The sequence below is a fragment of the Scomber japonicus genome, chromosome 17 (assembly GCF_027409825.1).
Source record: "Scomber japonicus isolate fScoJap1 chromosome 17, fScoJap1.pri, whole genome shotgun sequence".
Taxonomy (NCBI): domain Eukaryota; kingdom Metazoa; phylum Chordata; class Actinopteri; order Scombriformes; family Scombridae; genus Scomber; species Scomber japonicus.
In genome coordinates, this window is record NC_070594.1 from 29,199,575 (window position 1) to 29,216,245 (window position 16,671).

The 16,671-nt window shown below is 42.4% G+C and overlaps 1 protein-coding gene across 3 annotated transcripts in view; it reads left to right on the forward strand.

Annotated features, from left to right (window-relative positions):
• enah (ENAH actin regulator) overlaps positions 1-16,671 on the forward strand; it is a 69,213-nt gene that overhangs the window by 26,875 nt on the left and 25,667 nt on the right. For all 3 annotated transcript variants that reach the window (XM_053336882.1, XM_053336880.1, XM_053336881.1), the window contains exon 3: positions 4,120-4,192. In XM_053336882.1, the coding sequence (XP_053192857.1) occupies positions 4,120-4,192 (73 nt within the window). The remainder of the gene's footprint in view (positions 1-4,119; positions 4,193-16,671) is intronic.

Below are 16,671 nucleotides of genomic sequence, written 5' to 3' on the forward strand. Positions count from 1 at the left end.
CACAATTACACCCACAGGCAGCGGAAGATAGAGACGAGAGAGCGTGTCAGCAATTACACTCTTATTCTGGAGATATAGACTGCCTGTGGACTCAGTTTGATTCAACAGTATTTCAGTTAGGCTGATACAAGAAAGAAACCATCAAGATGGTAATAAAATGAGATTATTTGAATAATCACGGCAGATAGAGAGCGGGACGTAGAAATGGTAATTCTGTGCTTCATGGGCATGTGCCTTATTCTGCACATCAGTGTCTTTATTTTCTGTATTTCACACCGCAGCGGTTTCACTATTTAGTCCTGAGATACATCTGCAGGCTCACAAAGTAATTCAAGGATTAAAATAAGGTAAAACATATTTCTTTTATAGCTGATTATTTTTGTTGCTATTTTCTTGTAAAATACTGGACGCTTTACCTCTTCAGGCCTTTGAAAATGACTGCTACTCATTCACAAGACAGCAAACAGTACACATTGATTTGTTCTAAGGGGTCACAAGCCAAAAAGGCTGGGAAACAGTTAATATATGTATTACTTTTCTAGATTGATTGTTTAGGCTATAAAAAGGACAAATAGGAAGAACACAAATAGGACAAATGGCCCATAGAAGGTCACAGTCTAAGGTGTTGTCTTTGGTTATTTTATATGAACAGTTAAAAAGCAAAAATATGGAGTTTATTCCCTGTCTTAATTCAAGAGCATATTAAATGGATTTGAGAGCAGTATTTATTGATTTCATGCTCAGATTTTGTGATATTTTCTCTTAAAACTCTGCTCTCGCACTCAAATTTGCTCTGCGCATGCTCACAGTGTGTCCTCACACTCAGTTACTCGAGTGCTTCCTCTCGCGCTCAGGGAACTTGTGCTCGCGGATCTCTGCTCTGCTCTCGGATATTTGTGGATCAAAGCTGTCAACCAATAGAAGGCCAGCTAGTATTGACCAATCAGACTGTCCCTGTTTTTTACGGGTGCGTTCGCTGATAACCATTACACATTACTATACACATTAAAATATACATTTTGCTTATGATGTATTCTCAAAAATCACATATAGAGATGCAAAAGCACTTGCCATTTTTCTGTGCCAAGTGTGTGTGTGTACCTGTTTGTCTATCTTAGTGTTTATTTTGTACCTTCTGAACACTCCATTGATCCACACATTCCCTCAATGGTTAAAAAAAAAAGGTTGCATAAATATTGGAACCACAGACTGATTTAGTTTACCATCAACACTGACAGACCATTCTTTGCTGACTCAGCCTTTTTCTGTCACTGGCACACATTTTTGGCTCTTGCTGGTTTCTCCCTGCCAATGATCCACATCACACAATAACACTGGGAGAAAATATCTGTTAGGAATAAAGACTACAGCAACACAAGGGAAAGTTTCAAGTCATTATTGCCAAAGAAAACAACAGCCTACCATTGAAATGTAGTTCACACTCTTGTCTCATCATGTAAGAAACAACTCTGATTGTCTTGATACCACTAAGCTGACTCATGCATCAGCCACCTTCATTGTTCCCCACCATTGTTCCTGTTTCCATTCAAGATGAATTTGTGTTCATCTTTTCATCTTCTTACATCTGTCTGGACAGTCACACTGCTTTCAGGAATTCATTTTTCCTACATACTTACTGCAGCACAATATTTCTTTGGACAAATCACTGTTTTCATGTGTAACTCACTTATTGGGGAGTACTACTGCATATGTGAGCTAAAGTTATGTTTTTTGTGTCTTCAGAGGAAGCTGTGGATGTGGATGTGTGGAGTTAGTGGGCTAGGTCCAGGCTTCGTTAGATAACTTCTATCACAACACGAGCAAAATTGTACAGTGGATTGACTTGAGTTGCATTGGGTAATGTAGGCATCAGTCTTTTGTAGTTTTGGAAAAGTCTGCACAATCTGACTTTTTTGGTGCTCATTACTGATGGCATAAATTAGTTCCCACTGAGGTTGAATTTCTTTTAACTCAATAAAGAAACAACAGAGTGCATGTGAAACAGTAGCTAATGCCATTACCAATAACAGTGTTAAGTGGGGGCAATGTGTCTGAGCACGTTGGTATTCAGAATCAGTGTTGGGTCTGGCTGCAGCCCAGATTCCCCCCGTTTTATCTCTCTGTGACTGTGACTGTCCGTCTCTACAGACGCTGCACACCAGGCTGAATGCTTATTGCAGTGAAAGCTGCTTCCCTTTCAGCTGCATCCACATCCAGAAGCCTCTGGTTGATGTGTTGTATATATTTGTGTGCTTGTTTGGGAGAAAGAGAATCATGTTGGTCCATCTGGCCCTGTTCAAGTTATGCAGAAAAGACAGTGATGTCAGGATGCCTCTTGTTCTACTGAGGTAGTGTGAGTGTGTGGGACTCTGCTTTTTAATTTGTACTTTTTCAACAAACTTGCTCCTAGTTGAATTTTTTTTTGGGGGGGGGGGGGGGGGGTAAACTATATTAATATTTGTAATTGATTCACTTCAAAAGCAACTGCTCAGATTTGACACACTCACAGGTTGATATAAGCTGTGATGTTGGCTGTTCTAACTGCTTGCTATGAGAATCAGATGGACACTCAGGCAACATTATGAGTCCATCATGTCTCTATAAGTGTCTTCAGTCTACTGTACCACCAAAACCTGCACCACCAACATTGTTCTATCCATTTAGCAAAATAAAAGCAACTTCTCAAATACATCTGTGTTTGACATAAACAACTTAACTGGACCTTTGCCTTAATACATTAACACAATGATTTCAACCAGGAAACATTTAATTATAGAATAAATAAACAACTTGTCATTACACAATGAACATAAAAGAAAGCAGAACAAACAGAAATGCTACCTATATGTTGATGCATCAATGACTTGGTCAGAGTAGTTTTATGAATAAGTTCTGTCAGGACATTAAAATCAGTTCTTGTGGGGGTTGAGCATAGCTCAGCGGGTAGAGCACCCGCCCCATGTGTCGAGGCTATAGCCCACGTTGCAGGTGACCCCGGTTCGAATCGCGAGCCGAGTGGTCTTATCCTGCGTGTCATTCCCCCTCTCTCTATCTCCACTGTCCTGTACATTAAAGGCATAAAAAGCCCGAAAAAATATACTTTAAAAAAAAAAAAAAAATCACTTCTTGATTTGGAGCTTGGTGTTGTAGCTCTGCTCCTGTATTGCTCCAGGAACAAATCTTTAGCTAACTTGACACAGAGCGTCCCATAGCTCTCACTGGCCTGAGGCACAATCTGAGATACATACTATCTGAATGAACATGAACACATAAAGCAAACATATTCCCATAAATCTAAATGCAAATGCAGGAGCGGGCTGTGGAGCTGCAGTGTATCAGGCCAGGCAGTGGTGTGTGCAGCTGCACTGAGTGCCAAATCAGATTATATTGCCCACTTAGTGTTAGAGTCAAATATATTTGGACCTTACATTAAACATGTGACTGCATAACAACTTCAGTGCCTGCATGAGCTACTGCAAGGCTCTTAACTGCTAATGCTTACAAATGTTTTGAATGGGATGTCTCCACTGTTACTAAAGGAAAGTGACTGCAAAAAATAATAATGCTTCTTCTCTGAGCTGAATACACCTCTCTGCTACTGATGGAGCCATACTGTACCACAATCAAATGTGAATTAGTACAGTGTGAATCTATTTTGTATGTTTTGAAACATAGAAATATAGAAAAAGGAGTTTATTTTTTATTTAATAGATTACATCATAGACCTGGCCAAAATGGCAGCATAACATGGTTGTCATGTGGTGGCATAAAACACACAATTCATTCACAACAATCACATATATGACACAAGAATAGATCAGAAGAGACATGAGATTAGCTAGATTTAACTATTTATTTTTATGTAATGTTTGAATATCTGATATGAAGGTAGTATTTCCTGACAACAGCAAAATAAATCATGCCTAGCGTGCATGGAGCAGTATTTGTTATAAAAGATAAAGCGGCTGTAAAGATTTTAAATAAGCTACATGAACATTTGTACATTTCTTCTGTGAGGAACGTTGACTGTTAAAACGTAGCTGGAGGTGTGTCAGTCAGGATGAGGATGTAAACAGAGTATCTAACTGGAGCTCTCTGTGGGTGTGTCGCCCTCCACAGGTCCCACATTGCCCAGACAGGGCCCCCAGGTTCAGAATGGCCCCACACAAGAAGAGATGGACCTGCAGAGAAGGTAAGGACCACTCAAAAAAATCACTAAACATGTAGATACTTTCATTTAAATGTCTGCTTATCTTGTCAGGCACCATTGTTTCTTCCATCTCTCCCCTCTTCTTACACTTCCATTGTTTTTCTTAATGAATACACTAATAAATAGTTCACACAGACTCATGCAGACAAAAAGCCTGCACACTCACACTTGTTTTTTTTCCCTTACAAGGCCACTCTCTCCTTCAGGTAATAATGAAGCTCTGGAACAGCTATAAACACACACACACACACACACACACACACACACACACACACACACACACACACACACACACACACACACACACACACACACACACACACACACACACAGAGAGCTGGATTAATAGAGACCAGCTGTTGGTTTATGACCCGTTCACCAAAATGATTGTTGGAGGATCTAATTAGAATGGATTCCCTACACACACACACACACACACATACGCACACACTGGACTGTTTGGACACGCTTACACACAGTGACACATTTACAGCAGGTGCTACGTCATCAGTGGGGCAGAGGGGGTCAATGAGTATTCGTTTTTTTATATTCACCCACACCCGATCCCAATACGTGACCACACACACACATAAATAGCTAACTTTAGTATCAGTTACATGAGCTAAACAATGACAAGTGCTTGGCTCAACAGTTCAGATGAAGGGCAGCTGCTTCACACTGTCCCAAAACATCAGTGTCTACCACACACACACACACACACACACACACACACACACACACAGGAGACCAATTACAGGGACCAGCTAAAATCATTAATCTTCCACACAAGACATGAGAGCTCACTGAATGATTTGATGAACATAAAAATCATTTGAATCACTTAATCATATCAAGATTTCAAACTATTCTTAACACCTAGTTATGGCAGCGACATATTAGACAAAAAACACCATCGTCCAAACACCAAATAAGAGAATATCTTTTGGAAGACTGGTGTTCTTCCTCCAAGAAAACTTCCACAAACTTGGAGAATCTATGACAAGAAGCACTGAAACTGCTGTGGACACACATGGGGGAGCAATAAGATACCAAATATCACATTTTATCCGATATCTGATTTTCACCTAGTATAAACAATATAGTAAACAGTATCCTGAAATTGCACTATTAAGGGTAAAATACAGTTGGATGCATACGTAAATGGATAGAAATAAGTCTATAGAATAATCACCAATTATTTAAAGGAGGTTTTTACAGTTTTTTAAGTTGATCTTAAAACAACAGTCAGGTAACCATATGTGCACTGAAACAGTTATTTCTCGCTGTAATCTTTCCTGCTGTTCATACTGACCACTAAGAGATGCCTTCATAATCTGTTTCCAGTATGAGTCATCAGGTCTGTGTGAATAAAAGGCAGCCCTCTCATTCATTTGAATGGGAGTTGTGTATTGACTCAACGTGACTGCAGCAAACACAAAGTTGAATCTGGCTCAACTTCTGCTGCGAGGCAATGTGACATCATCAAGCAAGATGCTGCGTTGGCCAGTCTCATGCATGCAAGTGCACTTTGATGATGGATGGCCTTGTATTTCTACTGTTTACAGCACCATCACTGCACTGAAAGATAAGACAGTTAACACTATGCTGTAATATCTGACTGTTATATACAGCAGTGCAGCATTTCTGTGACTGATCAGCAGGCCTGGACTGGGACAAAAATTCGGCTCTGGATTTTTTGGTCCAGACCGGCCCACGACAATCCATGCTCAGATACTGTGCCAACTCACGTTGATGTACATTTAAACACACAAGCCCTTAATAACAGTAGTATACTGAACAATATCCCTTATATTCTGGAGACTTGAATAGGCTTGAACTTTTAATACGTTTTAACTGTATAATGTGAAACTGTTGAACGAGCAATAAACCATAAACACTGACTGAAAAAAATATGTAAAGCATCATAGACTACATATGTGTTATGGTGTTAGATCAATGTCCATCATGAACATATTAGAGTATAGGCACAAAGAACGGTGCATATTGACACTTACAACACTTTAACTCTGGTGACCTGATTTGGTGGATGTCATTATAGGTAGAAATGATCAAAAATTGTGAAAGTAGCAGATCTACATGCTCAAACCACCGGCCACGCTGGCCCCCGCAGCAAACATTTCTGAAATTTTTTTTTGCTCGTAGCAGCGTCGGTTGCTAGAGCTTTTCTTTTTTTTTATCTCTTTGTTTTTCCGCTCCGCCTTTTCGCTTTTTAGCCGCATTGTCCATTTTGTTGTAGTAGTATCTCTCACTATCTCTCATCCGATTGCTTGTCATCAAAGGTGATTGGACGAGGGGGGGTTGGGGGGGGGGGGTGAAGAACCAGCGTGGGTGGGATTCATGGGCCTCTGTAGCCTATCATAGGGTCACTGGGCCAGGTATTCTTTAGACAGACAAGCCAATGGGCCTCTGCTGTGTCTGCAGGCTGCAGCGGAGCTCTGTGGGCCGGTGCATGTCTCTGCTCTGGGCCAGGAGAGTAACCATGGCAAGGCGCAGCAAAAACTAAATAAACAAATAAAAAAAAATTTAAAAAACGGAAGCCACCGGCCCATTATTGACCGGCCCACCGGGGGGTGTAGAGTATAGCGGGAGCGGGATGAAAGAAGCGAAGAGGGAGATGAGTGGTGTAGAAATGATTTGGCAGCACACTCTCATATCAAGCCTTCTGCTTCTTTAAAAGGAAAGCTAACATGCTTTAAACTTGTTAGCTTGTTGGATAATCTGTTGGGCCAACAAACATTTTCAGCTTATTTTTGAACAGCTGTTTCACATCTAATCATGGAGCCATTTCACAGTGTCCATGTTCTCTTTTGCAGCATTCATGTTTTCATAATATGCCTCCTCACGTATCCACAGAAGCACATATTCCATTACTCCAGCCCTGAGTTGCTAGCACTTGGGATTTTCAGACCTATATAAAGGCATCGACCAATGTTGTGTCCTTCATCATTTAAAGTTTGTGTAAAGTAAGAACAAATATGAGTTCTGAGTTTGACATACCACAGAAAAGTGTGTTGTTAACCACCCTGCCAAATTTGAATGATTAAAAAAATCGCCAAATATATGAAATTAGGCTTCAAAGTTGTGTAAAACTCCTTTTTCTCTGCTACCAAACACTGTGGGAGTGCCCGCCAAGTTCGCTGACACCCCGCCCCCTACCAAGTGTCACCTGTCAATCAAAGTCACCACCTCTACCCGAAACATGGGACGCTACGTCTGAGAGTTTTCTGCTGCTAACTCAGCTGCTAGCCCGGCGGCTAACTCAGCTAACTGGCTAACTGTAGATTGTAGTAGTAGTAGTGTGTGCTGAATGTATTTATACCTCTACAGCAGCAGGGGCGGGTTTATGCTATTTTCAGACCCGTCCACTAAATCCAGAAGAAAATGTCTGAATTCACTTTACACAGTCTTTAAACAGCATAGCTGTGACTTCACCAACAATCTGGCAAATATCTTTGTTATACCTAGCAATCTTGCTGCAAATGCTTAGCTAGCTTGATTGACAGCTAGATACGACTAAGCAGAACATGTCTCTCTTTTCTTTAGCATGCTAGCTATTAGCTGACACAATTGATAAGAAGTCTCTGGCAAATAGTCTGCAAAGGTCTACTGTGCATGCCTCAGGCTGCATGATAGACTGTAAACCCCCTACTCAGTATGGTTGTTGAGAGTAACCCAAAGCACCGCACCTTTCCATCATTTGTAAATCATGAAAGAAGCTTGTGGTGAGTGGTTTTTCGTGTCCAGATTTTGTATTACATTGCATGTCTTCTACATCAGTATCTCAGCTGGTCTCTTGACATTTCTGTACAGATCAATTTACATCAAAAGTGTGAGGAGAAACCAGCTTTAGTTTCTGGCTCTCATGTACCCCTCCAGTGTGATTTGGCAGTGACAGCAGGGATACAGACAGGAAGCATGGGGAGAGAGGGAGGGCTATGACATTCAACAAAGGACCGGAATCAAATGTTTGAACACTCTAGTCAAGCCATTCACTTCAGAAAACATGGTCAGGTTTCCCAAAACCAGAATAAGGACTTACCCAAGTTTCTGCTACCGGGATATGATGTTTAGATACACATCTATCCATCTGTCCAACCAATGGTCACTTACACATTTTCAATACATTCATGTTTAAATACATTAAAGTGTAAAAAACTTATTTTTCATGGTCTACAGCGTAAGATGCCACAATCCAAACAGCCTAAAATATGCGTCTTTCTGTTTTACAAAGTCTAAACTGGCCTTTTGACCACGATGTCAGACTCTTATCAACATGGCAGCTAATGTTTTAGCTGTCTTACTTCATTTTGTTGCAATGCTTCCAGGAATGTGTGTCATACTGAGCCATGCAGCCTGAAATGGAGACAAAGGAAGAGAGTAAAGAATCTGTGATATGCATGATTGTTTACTCAGTCACCACACATGTTCAATCAAATGCACTCTTTCCTTTAACACACAACGTGTGTGTGTGTGTGTGTGTGTGTGTGTGTGTGTGTGTGTGTGTGTGTGTGTGTGTGTGTGTGTGTGTGTGTGTGTGTGTGTGTGTGTGTGTGTGTGTGCGTGTGTGCCTCTTCTTGCTCACTTGTGGGCCTCCTCTCCCCCGTGAGGAGTAAACATTGAGATTATTCATCTGTTGAAAGGCTGGAAAATTTTAAATGCCTCTGGAATTGGTTTTTCCACAGGATCACATGACAGTAGGAAAATATGATCCTCCTTTTCTTTCTCTCAGTCTGTCCTCCACCTCTTTATTCATCCTCTTCCTCCTCCATTTCCTTCTATAATCCTCCTTTTCATGGGGGGACATGGGTGGATGAAGAAGAAGCTGAGCCATGGCCACAATGCTTGGAGGATGATTGAGTGATTGATGGAAATATTCATTGCATTTATGAGCGGATTCATCGACGGCTGAGGCGGGGGAGGGGAGGGGGGGGGGGGAGGGGGAGTTGAAGAGTGTGGATAAACCACCTGTTCAGAAATGCAGGGCGCTACCCTCAGATTAAAAAGACATGAGCTGGAAATAATAGGCTGCGGTATAAATAGCTGCGCGGCGCGTGGGAGCGAGGGAGTGTGTGTCGGGGCGTGCGAGCGCGTTTAAGAGAGAGAAAGGGAATGTGTTACATCGCCTTGAATGAAAGCAAGTATGTAGAAATGGTAAAGAAAGGAAAGGATGTGAGTGTGTGTGTGTGTGTGTGTTCCATCTCTGTCAGCTGTTACCATTTAGCTGCTGGTACAAAGATGACAAAGGCAGCAGCTGCTAATGGCAACATGCACTCTGTTAGAAACGTGCTGACATCTGCAGATATTCTTAAACGAGAGTCACAATTGTGGATATGAACACCTCTAAAACCAATATGCTTACTTGGCTTTGATAACAAGGTTGAGGTCTTATGTTAGTGGGACACACGACACATGGAGTGTGTGTGTGTGTGTGTGTGTGTGTGTATATATCGCACACTTGGACTTGATCCTCACTAGAATACGTCCATATGGTCCATCTAGGCTTCTATCCATTCAGACGACATTTCCTGGTTCTCTGAGCCAATCAGGTGAGCCGCTGAGTCCAACTGGCTAACAGAGTTTGCCAAGCTTCAATGTCCCTGGAGATTTAGCACAGTTGTCACTTGTGGCAAAGTGGCAAAGCCCAAGCCCCAAGGAAAAATAAATGCATCTACAACTGAAGACTATATTACAATCACTGTGATAGTTCATTTCTAAAAAAACATTATCGCACTGAATTAAATGAGCCATGCAACTGAATGACAGTGTATTGTATTAAGTCATTTTTATCTAGTAGGAGAACAGCTGTTACTAATAACATTTAACAATGGTTCTGTTTTATTCAAGTGTCCCCATAAACCATTATAGTGGGACGGTGAACCAGAATGTGTAATACCAGGACCCTGAGACTGAAGCAGCTAAATGTGTGCTTCATATCAGTCAAAATATCGACACGTCAAAATATCTTCTGTGAAAAAGTTAGAACTTCCTCTGTCAACGTGAAGTTGAGCTTGACTGGAATAGCCAATGGGGATGTTGGTATTGATATGATATGTCCTGTGTTCCTTTTTGTCACCTTTTATTTTTGGTACTCTAACTTTCATCTGTTGAAATTCTTTTGATGAACTTTAAGTCCGTGTAAAGTAAGAATAAATATGTGTTCTGAGTTTGACATACCACAGAAAAGTGTGTTGTTAACCACCCTGCCAAATTTGAATGATTAAAAATTGAACTGAAATTAGCTTTCTGCTGCTAACTCGGCTTCTAGCTTGGCTGCTAACTCCGCAGCTAGCTCGGCGACTAACTCAGCTAACTGGCTAACTGTAGACTGTAGTAGTAGTGTGCGCTGAATGTAGGGAAGACTGGGGACAGTTGCAACAATTTTTACATTACTCTCAGTTACTCAGAGACTATTTGGACTAGGCCCACCAAACCTTTACATATTAAACTTACACATGTCTGCTAATTACCCATACCATTTAAAGATGGTTACAACATATCAATCACAATATTGATTTGAATAGAAACATTCAGATGTTGCAGCTGACCCCAAACATGGGGACAGTTGCAACACGGATCAGGGACTGTTGCAACATATTAAAAACACATTAAATTTAACTAATTAATTATTATTTATTTAGTAATATTTATCATAAGCCTACCATGTGTCAATGTGCAGATGCTACTGAAGCTATTAAAACTCAATATTTCAGTGTGAGACAAGAAGAATGGAATAATTTGCTTGGTCCTCTGAGAATACTTTTTTGCTGGTGCAGTACCCTTCAAGCGGTATCTTATTTGATGTCCCACTTGCAAGTCTCTCTTTTTTTGTGGAACCTGAATAATGTGGTGTGGCATGTGTCGAAGGCCTTGGCTACTGCCCTGACTGATTTGCCCTCATCTCTTGCAATATATTGAGAGGAACCCCTCTGTTAGTGGCTCTCTTCGTCACTCTTGGCATACTGAAAACAAACAGAATACAATTTCTACTTATTTATTTACTATAGGACAACAAATAAATTTACTTTCCTCCTGTTTTCACAGGAACATTTATGTGGCTAGTTTGTCCCATAGAACAACAGAACAATAATTTCTCATTTTTGCTCAACTAGATATTTGAGGAATTATTTTGTTTAATCAATAGCATTAGTCTCTCATTGTCTTATTATATAATTGCCAGTTCTGTTGCAACTGTCCCCATGGTATCAATCATGACAAAACATCATGTGCTAGCCAGCCACGCTGACATTGACACATGCTAACCATGTCACTGAATAGTCAACAAAACAATGATTCAAACTAGGTAAGTTTGGATTCACTCATACAAAAGGTCAGGACAATATGACAGAAATACAGCTCATGAAAATAGCTACTTTCATACCTCCAAAACAACTTTTCTTGATAAAAGCAGGACCAGATACTCAATATGGCTTCTCTCTTCTTGGTGGGCAGAGGATCTAACGGAGCATGTGAAGTGTGAGTGTCATCACTCTAGCATGCTTCTGATTGGAGAAATAAGACCTGTTGCAACCGTCCCCTGTTGCAACTGTCCCCAGTCTCCCCTGTTTATACCTCTACAGCAGCAGGGGTGGGTTTATGCTAACGCAACGGTGATTGTCAGACCCGCTAAATCCTGAACACAGAAATCTTTAAACACAGTTTGTGAAGCCTAGCTCCACAATTCAAATCTAAATGGTTTAAATGCTTTTTACACCTTTTTTAGAAATACATTTATGACCTATTTAATGTGTTTAGAAGAAAATGTCTGAATTCACTTTACACGGTCTTTAGGACTAACCTTGCCCAATTTAGTGCAAATGACAAACAGTGTGCAGGACTCTCTGGATCATATGCGTTACTTTGAAAATAAAATGAATGAAACTGGAAACAGACATTCATAGATGACAGAACTGTAATGGATGATAGAAATAGTAAAGGCCAGTCAGGATCTTGGCTGGTTAAACATTCAACACTCTCATGACGTTGATAGGTGGTGGGTTGATGGTGGAAATGGGATGATGGCAGCTCACATGATGGTGGAAATGGGATGATGGCAGCTCACAACACAGTGTGGAAAGTGTCTCCAGGCTGTGACTGCAGTATAGACAACTCTCCAACAAGGCTGCAGCTCGACCTGCTGCTGTATTTCACACTGACCACACTGCATTCTCACTTTCTGTTTAGTTACAGTTTCTTGTATCAAGTGTTTCATTTCCATATGCCATTGGTCTATTTTTGGGGGGATAATGTTTTTCTATGTGGTTGAGTTTCATTATCATTTGGTTTCTAAGATCTAATTTAGTCTTCTGTTAGTTGATGATAAGGTTAAATGATTGGCTGGATAAATCCTCCAAGTTTATATTCACTGCAGAATTAGCCTTTTTCTTTACTTCTTGTTTATAATCTCATCAGCAGCTTAAAAATACACTCTTAATTATGACACTGAATGAATTAATGAGCATCAAGTGCCTTTGCAAACCTTTTGATCATCATATCCTGAGAGCAGATCCTTATTTTAATGTTATTGCATCCTGCCTATGCTGTTTTGGGGCTCTTCATTTTGACATTAAGCCATTTGGTTCTGTCAATATTACCCCAAATCCTCTCTGACTCTCCCTCAGAGTGTCTTGAACTCAGTCATAGTAAGTTGTTGAAAAAGAGGAAGGAGTATGTATGCATGCATGTGTATGTGCGTGCAGGGATTCAGGCTGTGCCGCCACCCACGCTCCCATAGCAACGGTTTCCCCGGCAACTCTTGTCAGGAGGCAAGTGAGACGCCAGTTAAACGGTGCAGGAGGCTTTTCACAGCTTTGAATCCTGTGACGTGTCTCTGCAAGACAAAGAGGGACATGGAGGGAAGAGAAAGCTGTTTTAGGTTCAGCCATGAGAGGCAGGAAGTGTGTGGAGTCAATGTGAGAGTAAAAAAAAACAATATTCAAATGCTTCTTGTCACTAGTTCCTAATCACAGTTATGGAATTGACACTAGATTTTGTATAGGAGGTTATAATCCAGGGCCCCGGGGGTGGATGAGATCCGGCCCGAGTTCCTCAAGGCCCTGGATGTTGTGGGGCTGTCATGGTTGACACGACTCTGCAGCATCGCGTGGACATCGGGGGCAGTGCCCCTGGATTGGCAGACTGGGGTGGTGGTCCCCCTTTTTAAGAGGGGGGACCGGAGGGTGTGTTCCAATTACAGGGGAATCACACTCCTCAGCCTCCCTGGTAAGGTCTATTCGGGGGTGCTGGAGAGGAGGGTCCGTCGGATAGTCGAATCTCGGATTCAGGAGGAGCAGTGTGGTTTTCGTCCGGGCCGTGGAACAGTAGACCAGCTCTACACCCTCTGCAGGATCTTTGAGGGTGCATGGGAGTTTGCCCAACCAGTCCACATGTGTTTTGTGGACTTGGAGAAGGCATTCGACCGTGTCCCTCGGGGGATCCTGTGGGGGGTTCTCCGGGAGTATGGGGTATCGGACTCCCTGATAAGGGCCGTCCGTTCCCTGTATGACCGGTGTCAGAGCTTGGTCCGCATTTCCGGCAATAAGTCGGACTTGTTTCCAGTGAGGGTTGGACTCCGCCAGGGCTGCCCTTTGTCACCGATCCTGTTCATAATTTTTATGGACAGGATTTCTAGGCGCAGCCAGGGTGTAGAGGGGGTCCGGTTTGGTGACCTCAGGATTGGGTCACTGCTTTTTGCAGATGATGTGGTCCTGTTGGCTTCATCAGACCGTGACCTCCAACTCTCACTGGATCGGTTCGCAGCCGAGTGTGAAGCGGCCGGGATGAGAATCAGCACCTCCAAATCCGAGGCCATGGTCCTCAACCGGAAAAGGGTGGAGTGCACTCTTCGGGTCGGGGATGAGATTCTGCCTCAAGTGGAGGAGTTCAAGTACCTCGGGGTCTTGTTCACGAGTGAGGGAAGGATGGAACGGGAGATCGACAGGCGGATCGGTGCGGCGTCTGCAGTAATGCGGACTCTGCACAGATCTGTCGTGGTGAAGAGAGAGCTGAGCCGAAAGGCGAAGCTCTCGATTTACCAGTCGATCTTCGTTCCTACCCTCACCTATGGTCATGAGCTTTGGGTAGTGACCGAAAGAACAAGATCGCGGGTACAAGCGGCCGAAATGAGCTTCCTCCGTAGGGTGGCTGGGCTCTCCCTTAGAGATAGGGTGAGAAGCTCAGTTATCCGGAGGGAGCTCGGAGTAGACCCGCTGCTCCTCCACGTCGAGAGGAGCCAGATGAGGTGGTTCGGGCATCTAATCAGGATGCCTCCCGGACGCCTCCCTGGTGAGGTGTTCAGGGCACGTCCCACCGGTAGGAGACCCCGGGGAAGACCCAGGACACGCTGGAAAGACTATGTCTCTCGGCTGGCCTGGGAACGCCTCGGGGTCCCCCTGGAAGAGCTGGACGACGTGGCCGGGGAGAGGGAAGTCTGGGCTTCCCTGCTTAGGCTGCTGCCCCCGCGACCTGACCCCGGACAAGCGGCAAGAAGATGGATGGATGGATGGATGGTTATAATCCACTTAAGTATGTATCCTAACTATAAGTTTGTAATTTGCTCAACTATATCAGTTAAAGTGACATTTTTTCAAAGTGTCACCAAACAAATTTGCCAATGTTCCTGCTTTGAGGAAGTTCTAATCCACTCCATATTTTTCAGCCCGGTCAAGTGTGCCACAATATTTGACATGTCCAAGTTATTAAATTGAGTGTACTTATCCTTTAAAAACTTACATTTGAACAGCTATAATATATAGTAAATTCAATTCATAACACAACAAGAAGCTTAAAGTAGACATCCTTGTATGATTGTGTGCTATTGGCATTAGATATGACAGCATAACAGATACTATTACTATCTTAAATAATGAGTAGGGTTTCTCATGTATTTACAATTCTTAATGAAAGTGTGTTGTAGAGTGTTGGCAGTGAGAGAAGCTGTGCTCACTGTGCAGGAATGTGAGTGTAATGCAAGCACTATGAAGGTGAGCAATGCTACTGCATGACGCTGTGGTGGAAACAGAAACTCAGAGGTGTCCCCCTGACCAACCCCAGGCTGACTGTCCCACTGTCATTCATCTGCATGTAGACACACACCAACATGTCTCCAGACGGGTTATTTTAGGTCTGTGTTCATATTATTTAGGAATGTCATGATCTCCTGCTCAGGGTGTATGTCACATGCATGAACTGAACATCATTCATTTAAGCAGCAATCCCAAAACTATATAACTCACAACTCTATTGTCCTTTCAATGACAATTTGGATAATAGTCAATGGGTTCAAAAAGCCTCCAAACTAAAAGACTTTCATCATCCCCAGCAGAGACACTTAGTTACAACAACAGTGTGAGTAGACATTAGAACAGCTGAGCTGAGGATGTCTCTCTACTCAAATTAGGACGGATTCAGCAAGTAAGCCCCAATTCATCAGCAGGTGTAATGAGGAAAAAATGAGACAGTGCACAAGACAAATGACTGTGACTGCTTTATTTCACATTTCTATATCACAATTTGCTCACACAGCAAAAGTCTCACTGGAAATCAACAGCAGGGTAGTTTAAATGTTTGGGACATTAAAAGGTAACAGTGGAAATGTCTCTGTACAAAGATGCTCTAAAGCAAAGCATCAGCTGTAGTACAACACAGTGTAAGAATTTTTATATGGGAAGAATATGAGTTGCGGCTGTTCTCAATAAGTAACACCACATTGAAGCCTTGAGACAACTATACTGACATGAGACTTTGCTCTGACCCTTCCACACCTTAACTATTAATTAACTGTTGCACTGCAGTAATTTAACAATGTAACGTAAATTGGGACATTTAGCTCTGACAGCTGAAGTTCCTCTATAGTTTCCTCTCAACAGATTTACTGGGCTGCATGTAAAATATGAGGGTATGTTGCCTGTAGGTTGCATCACCATTGCCCCCTGTGAACTATGTGTGTATGTGTGTAACTTTACCTTCTACTCTCTTAGTTACTTGGCCATATTTAAACCAGTTGGCGCGTGTGTGTGTGTGTGTGTGTGTGTGTGTGTGTGTGTGTGTGTGTGTGTGTGTGTGTGTGTGTGTGTCACCACAGCCGTTTAACTCCATTTAGACAACAGCTGACTTGCTAACCGGTAAAATTGACTCCCCTTTCATCCACCTGCCGCCACTATGAAGTCATTATCAACTCCACCAGCCTCTTTCACAGTTTTACAAACCACATATGGATTGTGAACAGAGAAGAACGGCGGGTTACCTGCCAGCGTCGGTGCTGGACAAATCATACCAGCTCCACCAGCTTCAGTCTGCCAACATTTGGCTGCTTGGCTGCTTGGCTGCTGGCGGTGAATCTGAATGTCTTCTGATCAGCCTGATTGCACTGATTTTTACCACCATCACCCCATCACATCTTGTTCTGTATTTAATCTTGAGGATGTTCTGCTGCTGTTACAGTG